Below are 17699 nucleotides of genomic sequence, written 5' to 3'. Positions count from 1 at the left end.
GAGCAACAGGCGGGCGAAGGGGCAGGATGGGGCTGCGGGGATGCCGGGCTGCCGAGGTCATTGCTAAGGGAGAGAAACAACATGAATAACTCGAGGTAGTAAGTCTGAAAATACCTTTTGTTTTTCACCTGACAGTCTGCCCAAGCACTGTGAACAGTGCCTGCCTGGCAGCGAAGCACCCTCTCTGGAGCAGGAGGAGTGTTTGCTCACCCTGGTTTTTAAAGTGTTTGGCGGCTGCTCGCGTCAGGCAGCTGGAATTTGGAGAGGAGAGATCTCTGCTTTGGGGCTGACTTCACAGCAAAACCAAAACCATTCACAGCTTCCCTGGTTTGTGGTTGCTGTGTGAAGGTGAACCGCTTTTGCCACGAGGTGAAAGCGTGCCGCTTCCCTGGGCTCACTCGGAGAGAATTCAAGGCCTCAGAAAGATAGAAGTTGGTGAAAGCGCTGACCTGAGGAATGGTGACACCTTGTTCCTTACCCCGGCAGCTCTTGGGAGCACTTCCATCACTTTGCTTGGCTGTGCCGTGGCCGAGCAGCTCGCTGCAGTGCTGGGGGCAGCCGGCCCCGTGCCCGAGCAGGTTTGCACCGTCGCTGTCACTGTGGCCCGGCAATGTCCCAGCTTTTCACCAGCTTTGCTCGACCCCAAACCCAGAAAGGATGGGTGGCAGGCTCCGGGGGCAGGGGACAGCCCTGCGTGCCTGCACTTTGCTGATGGAGTCCTGAGGTCCTTCATTTTCTCCCCGCGTCTGCTGGCGATTTGCTCCATTTCTGGCTCTGCTCTAATTCACTCCTCCGCAGCGTGGGCACACTGACACTTCCCCAGGAAAAGCTAATGGTTGTTAAATCTTTTTTATCTTCAGGTACAGCCTCTAAAGAAGTGCAGCAAATTCTTCAAGGACCTGCTTGCTTTTCTGTTTCGAAATACCCTTCCCCAAGTGCTAATAACGCCTCCCGAAATTCCCCTCGTGGTTGCAGCTGCACTGGGAGAGCGATGGGCTTGGTGGCGAGCGGGGCTGGTGGGCAGCGGGTTGCTGCCGGCTCCTGCTGCCCACCCGCGCTCCGTGCCAGCCCCCAGTGGGTTACAGCCCTTCAGAGAATCCCAAAACATTCCCAGCTCCCCCCTGAACCCCCCGTCTAGCGCCCAGAGCTCTCCCGGGGAGTCCTGGGCACTGGGCACGGGCTCTGGTCCTGGCAGTGCCGGCTGGGCTTGGACTGGGATTTGCAGTGCAGTGAAAACTGGAGGGCCCATCCCTGAGAGCCTTCAGCCTCCTCTGGCGTCTTCCTCGCTCCTCCCCTGAGCTGTGTAACCCTGGACTCTTGCAGAGCAGTACAAGTCCTTGGATCCTTTTCCGGCAGGCATCACTTCCATGGATCCCTCTTCGGCGCAGTGCAGGGGGGGAGTGCTGTTGTGTATGAGGAGGGAGAGTATTTTTTATACCAATAAATGCTTTCTTTTTGCAGCTCGCCGCTGCGGAAAGCCCGAGCTTTGTACGCCTGTAAAGCAGAACACGACTCGGAGCTCTCCTTCACGGCGGGCACCGTGTTTGATAATGGTGAGTCCCTGAGCCGGCGGGAGGGGGAGTGGGGGGGGGGGGGGTTCCATTTCCAGCCTTGGGGCTGCGGTTCCCGGGGGAGGGGGGGGCTCTGCCCGGTGCCGTAGGAGCTGTGCTCGCTCCGTGCCCGGCGCTGAGCTTCCCCGGGGCTGAGCCCGGCGCGGGGTTTGCTGCTGAACCAAGGGCAGAGCGTGGCGGGAGGGTGGGGGGACGTACCGGGGGGTGTTGTAACACACCATCAAATTAGCTTCCTTCTAACGACCGGGGCACGGCCTGTCGCTGGCAGCCGCCCACCGCGCTGCCGGGAAGCGGGGCCGGGAGGGAGATCGGCCAGAGGCTCCCCCCCCCACCCCGGGATGGACATTCTCCTGTCAGAGCATCTCTCCTTCCACGTGCCGTGCGTGTGAGACACTCCAGAGCCGGTGTGAACAGCAGCGTGAACGACGCTGCACAGAAGGACACTTGGATTTTACTTATTTTAGCGCTGAGTTTTGCAAATTGACTGGTTTTCTTCCTGCGACCCAGGGAATGATTTGGACTCTCAGTTCACAGGTTTCCTTTCAGTCCTCTGTTTAAGGACTATCCCATTTCCACCACTAGAAATCCCATGAAAGAAGAAAGCAGAAATACTTGCAACATCAGCATTAAATCCGAGGTGTATCTTGCCTTACTTTTTGTATCCATGCTGAAAACAGCTGATCATCCACCCGGCTTCAGGGCCGGTGTGAAAACTGCCTTTTCAAGAACCTGATTTTTTTTCGAAGGGCAATAAACCCCAAGGGAGACATGAAATAAGAGGGATGAATAGGCGGGATTCCTCTCCTCTCCCCCAGAGTAGAGTGCGGGAAATCCCTCTGGCCGAGGCATCCCCAGCCCCGTGTCCTGCCCATCACCCAGCCCGTGCCCGTGGTGCCCGAGCCACTGGCCCAGGGTGCCGGGTGTTTTGGCCCCGGCCGTGGAGGTGGCGAGGCGAGGGCACACGTGGGCGACCGGCTCTTGGTGACCGCGTGCGCCTGGATCGGAGCCGCGCTCCGGCGTGGAGGGCGCGCAGAGATTCTCCGGGCTACGCGTGGGAGCACGACGTGCAGGCTCTGATCCAAAGTAGAAAATAAAAGGAAGAAGTTTGGTGAGGCCCCGGAGCGCGGCTGGTGCCCCCCTGGGCCCGGGCTCCTGGGGCTGCCCGGCCATGCCGCATCCCCCCCTGGGCACTGGCCTCGCTCGGAATGTCAGGGAGAAACCCAGCAGCAGTTGACCGACACCAGCGTTTGCCACACACAGAGCTGTGGCTCAGTGGTTTTCTGGGCAGGAGAGATCAGCTTCCAGGCGGCAGCACCAGGAATATTCCCTGCAGTGGCCAGAATGTTTCACGCGGGAGATGGAAAAGCAGCGCGTGTTTTTTTCCCTCTGGATGCTGAGCTGCACTAGGTGGGCTCTGGTTAGTCAGATTTTTGGAGGTGATGTTAATGAACAGAGATTTTCTGTTTCCTGCATCAAGGGAAAGAGACTGTCCGCCATGGAAGTAAGCAGCTCTGGTTTAGATACAATCCCAATGTAAAGAAAAGACTTTTTACTACTTTCCAGATAGTTATTGGCTTTTATATGTTAAGCATTGTCATTTGGGAAACTGCTACCGCAGGCACTGGTTTTGCCCTGGGATATATATGAGAAAATAGCAGAAAGGGGAAGAGAATGAATACATTTGAATTAAGGAAAATACTTTTCCTAAGCAGCTCCGTAGATATCTTGTAAATAAACATGGTCTCTCCTTTGAGAGCCCGTGGGAATCAGAGCAGCTAGGAGGGGAACAAGTCTGAATTAAATACATTGTGTTTGCTAGATAAAAATCAATGGTTTATTCAAGGGGAAAAATATACAGCATGTTCTAATCACTTAGCAGCGTAGCCAAGGCTCACGTTAACTGGGGGAGGTGAGTTAGAAACAGCACTGCTTGCTAGAAATATTATTATGATGAAGGGGTTTTATAAAACCCAGTGAAATCAATTGGATCTTGGAAATAATTAGAGACAGGTTCTTGTTTGACTTTAAGGCTCTCTGAGGCTGCACGTGGCAGAGCAGTGTCTCAGTCCGACTGCAAAATTAGGGTGCTGCTACCCACCCTGAGTGGCACCCACGTAGTAAATAACACCGTGTTTTGAGAGGCACATTTAAACTCCGTTGCGTCATTCCTTTTAGTTACAGGAAACCTGGATTTTCCAGCAGATCTTGTGCATTTGATAGTTGCGTTCCCCGGTTGTGGCATAAATGGGAAAGATATCCTGGGTCCGTGGGGACTGAAATCGGGGAAGATGAGAGTCACGGGTCAGGGAAGGGATGCTCACATGTGTTTTTAACTCGCAATCACCCCTGAAATGGAAAACTCCATATTCTGAAGCAAGGCACCCCCACCTCAGCTACTGCTGACAGACACTGAAGTTTTATGCTGCGTTAGGGAAGTTGTGTTGCATTTGTGCTCTAATTCTGTGATAGAGAATGAGATTCTCCTCCCTATCTGCTCGTGTGCCCTGCTCTGTCTGGCGGTGCCTAGGCGGCAGTAAATGGCTGTCTTCGGGGCATAAGTGATTTTTGAAGGGACAAGCAGTAGCTGGAACTCGGATGACTTTCGGTTAAAGCACTTTCCCAGCCCATTTTCTGAGACCAGAGGGCTGAAGACTCCGAAGACACAGGCACACACCCTGCACTTAATTCCAATTTCTTTCCCCTTGGTGGCCGCTGTCCCCTGGCAGGGCCACTGCAAAGCCCTTACTCCCACCCAAAGCGAGCTAGCCCAAAAGCTTTTAATGCCGTTTTGCCCTCGGGGGCTTCCCTTGCAGGCTGGGGGTGGCATTTTTCCTCTGAGCAGTCTGCTTTCGCCTTTGGTGCTAGAAAAGCCTCAAGATGTGGGCATGAGAGGCTGTCGGCATGGAAAAAGAAATTGGCACAAGTGAAAGCCAAAAATATGTAAACCTAGGAGCTGGAACACAACGGCTCTTAAAACTAGTGAGTTCTCTGTGGTTTGTGTTTTTCATTAATAGATTTCTACGTGCAATCCTCCTTTGCAGGCATACCCAGTAGCGATGGGTTTTGCCTTACTGGTGAGGACTGATCTCTCCCGAAGCGTGGAGATGTTTGGACTTTAACACTTTCTGCCTTTCTGAACCTTTCTCACCGCTCAGCGTCAGTCGTGGCTGTTGCAGAGAAAGCGGCCACCCTGGTCTCGCCGGGGCTGTAGTAGGAGAGGAGGCAGCCGAGGAACCTGCAGCCCTGCTCCTGCGTGCTCTGGTGCTCTGCTGGTTGGAGAAGCAGAAGACCTGGCTTTGCCGTTGACTCAAAAAGACTCAGTTTTTCAACATTTCTTTCGGCTCTGACCCTGCCACGGCCTTGGCGTGGCCGGTGCCTGCTGGCAGGGGGGGTGCAGTTGATTGAATAAAGGAGTGGAAGTCTTCTGAGGACTGATCAGGTTTCTCGCTTGACAGAAGTAAGACTGCAGTGTTTTCTTTCCTGCCGGGAGCATTTTCTAATGCGTTTTCTCTCTCAGCTCGGTCCAGGGCCAAGCTGGGACATGCAGGGTTACGGAGCAATGGAGTTAACCATGTTCTTTCAAACCTCAGAGAGATTTTAGCCCAAATCTGGAGGAAGTTGTGAGCGCCAGTTTTTATCCCAGATGCTTCACTTCGGTCAGCCCCGCAGCACCAGCCAGCGGTTGGAACCCATCCCGTGGCTGAGCGTGCAGCTCACCTGGGCCTTCTGTTGGACTCGCTGGGTGATCTCTGATCTCTGACACTTTGTAAAGCAAAGGCAGAGGGGTCCCATGAGCGAGCAGGAGAGAGCACTTTGCCTTTCGGAGCTCCTTAGCATATTAGTTTCCTTACTTTAAAATCAACACAAATTAAAGGTCTTGCTCTATCCCAAGGGCAAGTTTGACGCTGTCTGCAACAGCCTCTGCACCGTGATCCTGCTGTACTAACCTGCCTCTCCCTTCTCTCCTCAAGTTCATCCATCCCAGGAACCCGGCTGGCTGGAAGGGACCCTCAACGGGAAGACAGGATTAATCCCCGAGAACTACGTCGAGTTCCTATAACTCCGGGCGTACGACGCGCCACTGCTGAGCTCTACATGGCATCCATGGCAGCTGCTGGCGGGAGTCCTGCAGACCATTTTGCTCCTTGCCGCTGTGCGACGGGGGGCGAGGACTTCCCTGTCCCCACCGAGATGAATGTTTGTGTCTCCTCCCGCGGTGCGTGCCGGGGCGGCGGCGGGAGCGCTCCCGGGGAGGCAGCTCCACTCCTCCAGCCCCGAGCAGGGGCGGGTGGTGCCCGACGCCCACATCCCAGCGGGGAGCCCTCGCAGCAATCGGAAAAAAACAAACAAACAAACAAACAAAAAAACAACCAAACAAAAAACCCCCCAAAACAGCAACACAGCAGCTTCATGCCACAGCCCGAGTGCTCTGTAGGGGATGAGCCTGCAAACCGTGAGCCAGCACGAGAGGCACCGAGCCTGATGCTCCCTGCAGTAAGACTCTTCACCGGCTGTAAAGAGCATCCGGGGGGGCCAAGGGACCCCGACCCACGCACCTCCCCGCCGGAGGAAGAGCAGCCACCAGCGAGGAGCCCTTTGCTCCCAGCCCCTTCCCTGCTTTCCGACCGGCCCGAGCGACGCTCTCCCGTGCAGCCGGGGAGCAAGAGCAACCCAGCGCCCCGGCTGCGGCAGGGGAAGGGCCGAGGTGCTGCTTTTATCTGGCAGCAAACCCCGGGCTGCGCCTGCAGCGGGTTCCGCAGAGGCTGGGGCAGCCCCGGCGGGGCGAGCAGAGCTCTGCTCTTGCAGGCGAGAGCGAGGGGCTCTGCGGGGGCAGGGGGGGGCACCGCACCAGCCGGGAGCCGTCGGGATCCGGCAGGCATCAGCACGGTGGAGGGGAGAATGGTTTGGACCAAACCTCTCAAACTTTTTTTTTTAAAACATTTAGATTTTTTTGCGAGGTAAAAATCTGTGATCTGTGCAGCCTGCGTTTCCTTCCTGGAGGGCGAGATGCAGCTCCGGATAAACACCACTCCTCCTGTTTGACTGGCTCTTTTGTATCTCCACTTCCCAAAGCGCGTTGCACAGAGACATCCACGCTTTCGCGAATGCCCAGGCCGCTGATGTGCCATTTTGGAGCTGCGTTTGCCACTCTCCATCGCTGCTTTTTAGGTGGTCTCCTTGCTTGCAGCCTGGCGTGTAGTCTGTCCGTGCCAAGTCTGTGCAGTACTGATTGTGCAAGGTAAATTATTTCCATACTCACGGGACGTTTATTGTTGCCGTGGCCAACCAACCCAGGGTCTACAGAAAACCAAGGACGAGCCCTTCGGTTCCACCACCCCTCCGCTCCTGCCCTGCAGAGGATGCTCCTGCCGCCACGGATGTGCGGCGAGTGGTCGGCAGAGCAAGTTTGCAAATCCCTCGCCGTTTCGGGTTGTTTTTCAGGCAAAGGGTGGGAGAAGGAAGCCTTGTGAGACTGCGGAGCCGGGCTGGCCGGGCGGCAGGTCGAGAGCTGGAATCATTATATTTTGTAATAGAGAATCGTGAAAGAAACCCCAGCCCGTTGGCGGAGAGACTCTTGCGCAGAAGCGACGCTGAGGGATGGCTGTCGTGTCTTTTTGTAATAATTTTAAAGACTCCGAGTGACTGAATTGCTGTATGTGTCACTTTTTATTTTTGAAAGAATTAATGTATAAATAGAGTATCTTAAAATATTATGAGTGAAAGATCTATATTTGATATTTTTAGAAGACCTGTAATGAGAGAAGTGAAGGACATTTGAAACCGGTCACAGAAAAGCGCTTGCAGACACACTCGCACCCACAAGCACCCTCGGGCCCTCGGGCTGCCTTTTCATTCGCTTTGTGGTGTCACTTAGAAATGAGAGAAACTGAAAATTCAGACCTCTTTATGTTTCTGCCACAGTAATTAAACTTCCTGGACTTTTGTCTCGGGGGAAAAAAAAAAAAGAAAAAAAAGAGGAAAAAGGTGACCTTTCTTTTCCTGATTTGCAGGGCGGGTGCGGTGCAGCTCAACCCCCCCGGGACGGTGACCGGCCCCTCCGGGGACGCCGGGGCACATCGCCTGCCCGGGGGATTCCGAACTGCCCCATGGTTTCTGCTTTAAGGTGTTAGATGAAGAGGGCTGAGATGTTTGTGGGGATAAAAGCCGGTGTTTCACTGGCAAGTTGCTGGTTCCTGTTCATCCCTGGATTTAACAGTGGATGTTTGTACCATTTGTTGCTTTTCCTGAAGCAGAGCATCGGGCTGGGCTTTGTCCAGGCCCTCGGGGGCTGCTCCGAGCTGGCTCTGGCACCCGCACGGCTGGGGCAAGCTGTGCTGAAACCCCCGTCCGGGGCTGTAGGAGAGGGACAGGCTGGAGTAATGGCAAGGAGGGGAAAAAAAAAAAAAAAAAAGGCTTAATATTTCATCCATCAGCACTATTTGCTTGTGTTGGAGACCAGACCAGCTCAAGCAGCCCCTCCACCACGGTCCCTTGGCCTTCGTGGGACGCTGCCGGAGCCGGTGGCTTTCAGCTCAGACTGGGGTTCTCAGCACGACCTTCTGTCTCAGACCTGACTCTCAGCCTTTGAACAAAAAGCATAATATGGACAAATGAGAATTTCAACCACATCAGAAACACCTTAAAAGGCATATTCAAGGGCTACGGTAGTTAGGGGCCTCGTTAGGAATGCTGCACAAGCACCAGCACAGGCTGCTGCCAGTCCTTATTCCCACAAAACCTTTCAGCTCAATGTCCCCCTTTGGCTCTTCAGAGCTCAAGTTAATCTGAGATGGGAGTAAATTCCTTTTCCTAAGCACTTTGGAGCTTTTGGATATGCTACCTAGAGAGTAATTGGGAACAAAAGGCCCACGCAAACGTATTTACAAGATGTCATATGGAGGAAAGAAAAATAAAGCATAAGCAGAAGTTATTGCTCTTACAGGAGAGCTAGTGGAATGTTTTTTTTTTTTTAATTAAAACTTTCCAGAACGAAAAATTTGTCTGAAAGGCTTACTACATGTTCCCATTTTGGGCCAGCTTTAATGCTGGAGTAAACATCGGTTTATTCCAAGAGAAATTCAAGTCAGAAAATATTTTTTTAAACAAGCTTGACATGGCACTTGATGCTTAATATTAGTCATCAGTGAAAATTAATAGAAAGCAGGGATAGTGAGACTTGCCAATAGGTAAAGTCTCTCCTGTATTCCCTGTCCCATCGTTTTAGGCATTAAACAAACAAAAGAAAAGGCACAGTGTAGTAATACCTGTTGAAACAGATGTCAAACGAGTCTTGGGGTGCAGTCCTGCCGTGTTTCAAGTCAACAGCACAAGTCCCACAGGTTGGCCATGGCCAGGCCACCACGCACCAGCCTTGGTCCGACACACGTGGCAGTTCCGAGGTCCCCACGGGCCCGTGTTTGAGCTGCTGGCCCTTGTCTCTTCACTGATTTCACAGGGTTTTGCGGCAGGAAGTGAAGCACCTCGGATGGTTTGGGAGTACCCGGGCTGCTGCTAGTGTGTCATGCAGGGGTGTGGTGTGGGGTGGAGTTGGACTGGGTTGGGTTGGATTGCATTGGGATTGGTGTTGGGGTTGTGTTGGGTTGGATTGGATTGGGATGGGTTGGGTTGGGTTGGATTGGATTGGATTGGGTTGGGTTGGGTTGGGTTGGGTTGGATTGGGTTGGGTTGGGTTGGGTTGGGTTGGGTTGGGTTGGATTGGGTTGGGTTGGGTTTGGGGTTGGGTTGGGGTTGGATTGTCTTGGGATTGGGCTGGAGTTGGTTTTGGGTGGTTTGACTGTTTTTTCCAAGCAGGCTATTACCCAGTAAGAGCAACAATTTCAGACTCCATCCACAAGTTCTTCAGATTCCCACCTGGCTCTGCAGTCAGACAAAATATCATCCTGATAATTGTCTTGTCTCGAGAAGACTTCTGCCGAGTCTGGTGGCCTGAACAGCAGCCCAGACCATTACAGCTAATTACAGCCGTGCTTCGTGGCCGCTGGCGGGGCTCGGTTGTTGCTGTGACACGGGGATATGTGGCTGCTCTGTCCTCAGCACCAGCGCATTAAGCTGCAGTCGGGCTCCTGCAGGTCCCTGCAGCTGCTTAACGCGGGCTTGGACTGACCGGCCGTCGTACGCTGCATGGCCCTGGCTGCTCTGACCATCACGGCTCCCCGGGGCGCCGGAGGGGTCGGACCTGCTCGCACGCGGTACGGCTGTGGACGTACACCCAGGAGCACCTACACCCAGGAGCACCTACACAGCGGTGTGTCCGTCTGCGCCGGGGCACGGCGAGGCCGACACCTTCACGTCGGGGAGCGGGCTGCCCTCCAGCCCCAACACCGAAGTTTTGTGATGGCGATTTCAGGCTCCACTGCCACTTTGTGTTGTATACTGCAGTTGAAGCTCTGGAATTTTCCCTCGAAGGAGGATGTCGCTTATTTTGGTTTTGCTTCTGCTGACAGCTTACAAGAGGGTGGCAGGGAGGGACGGGAGGTGGGTGCTCGTTAGAGCCTCGCCGCGCTGGCACGTCTGGGGCCCTCAATAGCCAGCTGATGGCTCTGTTTAACTAAAGAAGAATTATTCCTGTTTATCTGAGAGATTTCACAGCACAAATCCAAACAGCTTCAAGTAATATTTAAGTGCCCAGGGTGCCTGCAAGAGCCTTTCCTTTATTTCTGGCCACAGTCTGCCCCTGAGGCCACAGGTGATGCTTGGGCACGAGGAGCTGCAGTCCCCTCAGCTCTTTCTTTTATATTATTTTTCAGGAGGATTTTGTCTGGCGTTGGGACTCTCCTCCAATGGCCTGCACCCCTCTCGGGGCAGTACTGCGGGTAGTGGGGGGTTTCCTGGAAGCTGCTGCTTGGGGAAAGGGGAGATTGGGTCAGCAGGCTCCTCGCAGCCGGCCGAAACACCGTGGTAGATGTTGCCCTTCTCCCTTGAGACCCGCAGCCATCCCGGTGCCGGGGAGCCACAACCAGTGGACAAACATCAGGAAATCAAAAGAGCAAAACACCAGGTCACAGGCGATGCGGTGGGCAAGGGCTCGTGGAAAGGGTTTTTCCACAGATAGACACAGAACGTTACTCGACTGCTGTTTTACAGAGGTTTTGATGCCCAGAGCCAGAACCTCTCCCTGTGTGAAGGCCTTTAAGCTGTAAGCACGTGGTGATGCCCACCATACAAAAGTTGAAAAATATCAATGGTGTGCTTTGCCACGGGAACGTGCCAAGGGTCTTCTGCTTCTCCCCATGTCCACAGAGAGCTTTGCCATGCACTTTCCTGCAGTATTTACCTCCGCAAGCTGTTTGCTGCAAGGGGATTTTCTACCCCGAGCCCAACTGGGGCTCCTGGGCTCATCCAGCCCCGCGAGGCTGGTGAGACCCAGCCGAGACTTCGCCGCTCCCAGCACCACTGGCAATGCCAGGCAGGCCTTGACAAGCTGTCCCACTTACAGCTGCTGCCTCACGAGGAGAAAGGAATAAGAAAAAAGAAAAAAAACTACCCCAAAACTTGGTTTTTCTTTCCCCAAAGCACTTTTGGAAAAGTTCGTTTCCTCTTTGCAGTTTTGCAGTGACACATCCTTCCTACAGCGACGTCATTTGCATTTTCAGTGTTCAAGTCCATAGTCCCAAAAAGGCAAAAAAAAAAGTTCCTCAGCCCCCCCTGGGAAATCCTTTCGCCCCTGCTCAGGCTCAGCACCATCCCTCTGTCACCGGCGGAGTGGTCCCATCCCTGCGCCTCCCTGCCCCTGCTCCCCAACCAAAATCAGCCCCCGAGCCCTGCTCCTTATCGGCGTGTTGGGTGCGATCTCCAGGAATGATTGAAATAGCACAAAACTCGTGATTCCAGAGCTCGCGGGAGCAGCGCGCAGTAAATCACGGCCAGCCTGGAATAGCGCTTGGTAATAAAATACAGAGCACAGAAATATCCTCCCGCCGGGCCACCTGCGAGGGGCTGTGCGTGCGGTGCAGCCGGGCACCACAACAGATACCACCGAAAAGCAAACCAGTGTTGGTGCTCGAGACAAGGAAACTTTATTTCCCTGGAAGCAGGCACAGGCTTGATTGCACATAAGCCTTTTTCCACTGGCTGGGAAGACATTTGCTCAGCAATTCTGGGGCTGTTTCACGAGCCTTGGTGGGCATGAGCACGGCCCCCTGTGCCCAGAGCCCTGTTCCCTTAGCAGCGCATCCGTCCTGGGGGCTTCCCAGAGGCACCTGGGATGTGAGTCTCTTCTTTTTCCCTTTTTTTTTTTTTTTTTTGATCTTTTTTTTTTTTTTCAGCAAGATTTCAACATTGTCACTTGCTTTGAAGACAAGGATGGAGGCGTGAGCAAAGGAAGCGATGTCAGCATGGGGAAAAAAAAAAATTAATAAAAAGTGGAATTTGCATGTTCAGCCTGCAATCTGTGTCAGTGGGTCAGAGAGGGCTGTGCATGGTGTGCTGTGAAGGGGATCAAAAGGGAGCGGGGATGGGGAAGGGGACAAAAGGGGTGGGGAAGGAGATGGGGAAGGAGATGGATAAGGGGATAGAGCTCCCTTACCTGTGATGCTGGGCAGCTTGTCCCTGTGGAGCAGGGGCAGCTGGGCTGTCTGCTGGCAGAGGCACAAGCATCCTCCAGCATCCTTCTGGGGAGACTTTGGAATTTTATTTTAATAGCTGCTTATATTTAAAGGCCAAACAAGCCCAGCGTCTAACGTCACCTCTCTCAGGCTGGAGGCCCCGCTCTAAAAAAGCCTCGGGGTATTTTTTTCTGTTGCAGCAGTGACACCCCACAGTCCTGCCTGACCAAACACAAGCCGAGCCCTGTGACCCCGCACCGGGCCGGGCTGCAGGGCTGTGGGGGTGCTCGGCCCCACGGTCCCCCAAACGCTGCCAGCCCCCGGCAGAGCCGCAGCGCTGCGCGGCTGGAGCGGGCCGGGAGGGGCCGGGGGGTGATTCCCCCCCCATGGCAGGGGGCCCCGTGGTGCCCGGGTGGGTGACGGCTGTGACTGCATCCTCCCTGCGCTCGGGTAGAGGCTTATTGCTGCCGGGGTGCCGCGCGCTTGCTTTTCTCCTAAAGAAATCCCCTCTCCCCCAGCTTTTTAAACGGGTCAGTGTCACCGCGGGGACCTGGCAGGGTTTAGCCGAGCAGATGGGACAGACAAGACGCGCGTGTCGTCGCTCGAGGTGCGAGGAGCTGCACGAGTTGTTGCTCCATCCCTCCCACCCGCGGTGACCCACGGGGATGGTGGGTGCTCTCCGGCCAGCTCAGTGTGCCCCTGCGTCCCCCCGGGCCCTGTTATTCCCGCATGCACCAAAGGATCCCGCCACAGCCATCCCACAAGGTCAAGGTCAAGGTCAAGTCGCATCCTCGCCAGATCCTGCCCATCTGCTCCTCCTGCTCCGCAGCCTCCCCTGACGCGGGGACCCGCGCTGTGCCGGCATCGCCGCGACACGGGGCTGCGTGGGTGCAAATTTTCACCAGTTCAGTGCAGCTCTGACTAAAGTCAGGTTGGGTTGTAGTTGAGGAACGTTACCTACACAAAAAAAAAAAGAAGAAAGACCCGCGCTGAAGGGACATGTTCTGCTTAGCAAGTGCATGGTATTTTAATTATTCTAACGAACCAGAAACCTCAAGGCAATTACAGTTCGTACATGTGGGCTAATTCAAATTTTTAGCTTTTGGGAAATAAAGATTAAAAGCAAGGTTTGTATTTTTTTTTTTTTTTTTTTTAAGAAATAGCTGTTTAAAGTTCTAGTCTCTGGGTGAGGATCTGATTATTTGAAGCCAAGGAGCTTGTAATTTAGCACAACTGTTTGACGGCTCATGAGGTAGCACCTAGCTATTACTTATTATAAATCCTCCCTTCTGTTAATGAAGCTTAGTCTTGCTCCTAAACCTCAGACAAAGGGGTCTAGAAAAATCACACCTGTGCTCTAAAACTCACTGACGCACTCAGGAAGGGCAAAAAAAGCCCCATCAACCAGAAAGCTGCCGTGGGGCTCAAATTATATGGGGAAGCAGGGAAGGTCGTCTGGACCTGGGAGTGTCGGTGGAGTTTAAATAAACCCATTTCCCCAGCGAGGCTCCCGCGGCCCTGCCGGAACATGGCCCAGCTCCCCGGGGTCACCCCCCGGCTCCCCAGCTCTGTGCCAGCATCGTGGCCCGCCTGCTCTGCACGGCGAGCACCCCAGCCAGTTAGACGATGAAATATCTGCAAATTGATCCGAGTTTTCCTTAACAACCACCTTAATGGCACCGTCCCCGCTGCAAAAGCCTCTCAGACCCCGACAAGGCCTCACGTCCCGCCCGGTCGTACCCACCACCCTGCTGCACGTGCGTCTTGCTACGGCTGCGGCGGGCTCGGGAAGTATTAAAATGGAATTAGAAGCAAGGGCTCCTGTTAACCAAACTAAAAAAATAATTAGCTTCGTGCAAAACACATTGGAAGAGGTGGGGTTTGAAGGCAAACCGCTGGAGCCTTACCTGAGCGTTTCGAGTCGGTGGGACAACAGTGTCAACCTCCCCGGCTGGTTTCTGCTCAAAAGAGGTTTGGTTTTTTTTTTTTTTTTCTCAAGCCAGCGTTGAGCAATGCCACCGCTGTGGCTCACTGGGCCGTGGCACGAGGTGGCCGGGGCCAGCCCGGGGGGGTCGGGGCTGTGGTGGGGCCGGTGACCCCCCCGGCTGGGACCCATCACGGCCGCTGCAGCGAGTGGCTGCGGGTTTTGGTTTGTGCTCGTGTTTCCAGGCGCTGTTAGAGCAGCTCTTGTGCAAATAAGCTTATTCTAATGCTGTTTATCTATGACTTACTCCGGAGCAAGAACTACCATCCCGGCCGGCAGCCCGGTGTCACGCTGGTGCCCTCCTTGCCCGGGGACAGCCCTGCCCGGGGCCCGGCTGGCGGCAAGGGGCTGGGGACACGGCCTGGGGTGGCTGCAGGAGCAGGGTTCTGCTCGATGCAGGGTTTTGCATGTGCCTTCTTAGAGCTTATTAATTTTGCTGCAGTCATAATCTATAATAAATATTTCCGGGACTGGGAAGTGCACGTGTTTCACCTGGCCTGCACCTGCTTGAATTTTATTTTATTTTTATTTGTTTTGTTTTGTTTTGAAATTTGTTAAATAAATTATTTTAATATTTTAAAATTGTTGGCCTGGTACCTGAAATGCCTGCTCTTCCGAAACACCCGGGGACATCCCTCCAGCGACAATAAGGAGAACCAATTAAACCACGAGATCATAATCACTCCTCTGTTTATTATTTATTTCCCCAGCAACAATGATATATTTAGACCAACAGCTTTGAGCTTTTTCAGACCCATTATGCTCAGCAAATCCCAGCAGCCGCAAGTGGCCACGATGGGAGCAAGTGCTGGCTGTGGGGCAGGGGTGGTCGAGGGGCACCTGCACCATGACCCCCCCCCAATCCCCAAAGAGGGGAACCCCCTGGCCCTGAGGGGGGTGGGCAGGGTTTTTCCCCAGGATGTCGGGGGGGTGGGCGAGGGGCCTGACCCACACTGGGGAAGAAGCATCTCCACAAAATGGGGAGGGGGTGACAGCCATGTCTGGTGGGTTTCTTTTGGTTTGCCAAGTGTTGGGTTGGGTTGGTTGTATTTTTTTAAATTTTTTTTTTGGTAATTGATCTGGTATGAACGGTGTAGAAAGGTGCTTTTATATTTTTTTTTTTTGGTTTGCGGTAGGAACATGCTTGGTTCTGCTGCAGCTCAGCTACAGGCACACGGCCTGCAAGCCAAAAAGAAAAAAAAAAGAAAAGAGTAAGAAAGAAATGAGGGATTTAAAGCTGCTGAGGTTGAATTTAGGGTTGCTTCTTGCAGCAGCAGAACTGTGGGCGCCGGCACCCGCAGCGGTGCCTGGCCGGGCTCAGCGGTTCGGACGCGGCTGCCGTGGGAGTGACCGACGGCTCGGCGAGCGGGAGAGCCCGAGGCGGCCGTTCGGGGCAGCAGCACCCATAAGGGGAGCCGGCGAAGCACCGAGCTTCTGGCAAGGGAAAAATATTTGTCAAACTATCTGTGAGTATTATTTAGGCAGATAATATTTCTTAATAGCTTATTAGGCAAATATTATGGTTTCGGAGCTCCTGATTCCCTTGGCAGCCTGTTTTTCCAAGTTCATTACTGTATCAGTGACTTCATCCTGGTCCCTATTGCTGGGATGGTGAGTGTCCCGTGTTGTCCCATGTCCCATGTCTCATGTCTCATGTCCCATGTCCCGTGTCCCATGTCCCATGTCCCATGTCCTGTGTCCCATGTCCCGTGTCTCGTGTCCCATGTCCCATGCCCCGTGCCCCGTGTCCCATGTCCAGTGTCCTCCAGCCCGGCCAGGCAGCGGATGGAGCTGGGATGAGCCTTCGCCTCCCTCCCAGCGGCCACAACAACCCGGGGCATCCCCTGGCCCCCCGGGCACCCCCTGGCCCCCCAGGCCCACCAGAGCCGGGGTGCCCATGCCCAGCAGCTCCCCGCACCCAGGCACAGGGGTTTGCCAGGACTCGGAGTGTCATGCTCGGTCTCATTAATAGAGAGGCTGATTAACACCCGCTCCCGCGGGGTGTCTCGGCCGCCGTCATGTGCCAGAGAAGCCGCTGGCAAGTTTGACCCATTTTGGGCCGGGTTTGCCCCTTCTTTTTGCTCCTGTCCCAAAACAGCGTGCGGTTTGTCTAACTGTACCACACTACATCACACAAAGCCAACTGCTGTTGCCCCCCACCCCCCGAGGGACCCCCGGCTTCGTGCTGCGATATTGGCAGCGTCTGCACCTGAGCAGGGCTGCTCTGCTTTTAGTGCCTGCTCACAGCAGTCGTCAAATTAACATGGCACTTCTTTATTAAGGTAATTAATTAGAAAGGCATGAGTAGCAAACTACGCATTCACCTGGGGCTCACCGCCGGCGTCTCATATCCAGGCAATGGATGTTCCCGCTGGAAAAAAGTCCCTCCCTGGGGGACAGGGTGGCTGTGGAGAGCCGGGACCCTCCGTGGGTCTCATGGGTGGGGGCTGTGGTGGGGCCAGGGTGAGGGGCAGCTGGGACCTACAGCTCCCAAACCCTATACCTCTCCAGAGAGGAGTACTGACGACTGTATCTAACGTAATCTGCACGTATGCTGCAGAGAAGATACTGCTCTTATTCTTTAGTAATAAATATTTCGCACCCACGCCAGGCACGCAGGAGCGGGTGCTATAGGGTGTCACCAGCAAGGGGATGGAGCGCGCCCGTGGCACGTGCGATGTGGCCGGTTCCTGCCCTTTACCTGCACGTCCCCCCTCCTGTGTGTCCCATCCTGTCCCTGGCAGTGACCAGGGACACGATCCTGTGGCAGGAGCTGCTGCGGCCACCCGAGGGGCTTCTCCCCATCACGCCGGGTGCTTAATGCTCTGCTGGGTTTTACCACAGTATTTGTAACTACTGGGATTCAGGTCACGGTGCCTCAGGCCAGCTGCTGGCTTTCCCTTTTTTTTCTTTTCTTTTTTTTTTTTTTTTTTTTTTTTTTTTTTTTATTTCTTCCCTTCCTCCCTCTTGCAAATATGCCCAGCACCGAAGCACGGGCACACGCTGCTCCGGCCCCGCTCACTGCTGCAGGATGATGTACAGCACTGGGGTGCAGCACGGCAGGGGGCACATCCCCCCCCCCCCCCGGCCCCACCACTCAGGAGCCACAGAGCAGCCACGGGACGGTCACAGGATACACACACATAGAGCTATGATGACATATATATATATATATATGTATGCACACACATAATTTTGTGTGTGACTGTCTTGTGACCGCAAAGCACTCAAGCCTGGCTCTGTCTTCGCCCCCCCTTGCTCTCCCCCAGTCACTGGCCATCAGCAGTGTGGGCTTCTCACAATTATTTGTAAGTTGCCCCAGCTAATGGAAAAGGAAAGAGGTGGCCATGTGCTCACAGGTGGGCTGGGAAGTGCTGGGCATTTGGTACAACTTGGCCCTGCTTCATTAAAAGTGGAGGGAAAAAAAGAAAAAAAAAAAAAAAAGAAGATGGGGGGAAAAAAGGAGGAAAAAAAAAAAAAGAGAAGAAAAGAATTCTTGAAAATAGTTTAGAAATGATGCCCTGGTCCCGCTGCGCCCCCCGCAGCAGCCTGGTGCTGAGAGCCTGTGTGCGCTCCCTC

The 17699-nt window shown here is 54.1% G+C and overlaps 1 protein-coding gene across 2 annotated transcripts in view; it reads left to right on the top strand.

Moving 5' to 3' along the window:
* Nucleotides 1-7285, top strand: part of ARHGAP26 (Rho GTPase activating protein 26) — a 146052-nt gene extending 138767 nt beyond the window's left edge. For both annotated transcript variants that reach the window (XM_042790078.1, XM_042790077.1), the window contains 2 exons: nucleotides 1462-1553; nucleotides 5543-7285. In XM_042790078.1, coding sequence (XP_042646012.1) covers nucleotides 1462-1553; nucleotides 5543-5631 — 181 coding nt within the window. In that variant the 3' untranslated portion in view covers nucleotides 5632-7285. The remainder of the gene's footprint in view (nucleotides 1-1461; nucleotides 1554-5542) is intronic.
* Nucleotides 7286-17699: the final 10414 nt, after the last annotated feature.

The sequence above is a fragment of the Tyto alba genome, unplaced genomic scaffold, assembly GCF_018691265.1.
Source record: "Tyto alba isolate M040663 unplaced genomic scaffold, T.alba_DEE_v4.0 Super-Scaffold_17, whole genome shotgun sequence".
In the NCBI taxonomy this organism is placed as follows: domain Eukaryota; kingdom Metazoa; phylum Chordata; class Aves; order Strigiformes; family Tytonidae; genus Tyto; species Tyto alba.
The sequence above is the reverse complement of the archived record's forward strand: the minus strand, read 5'-3'. Positions and strand labels throughout refer to the sequence as shown.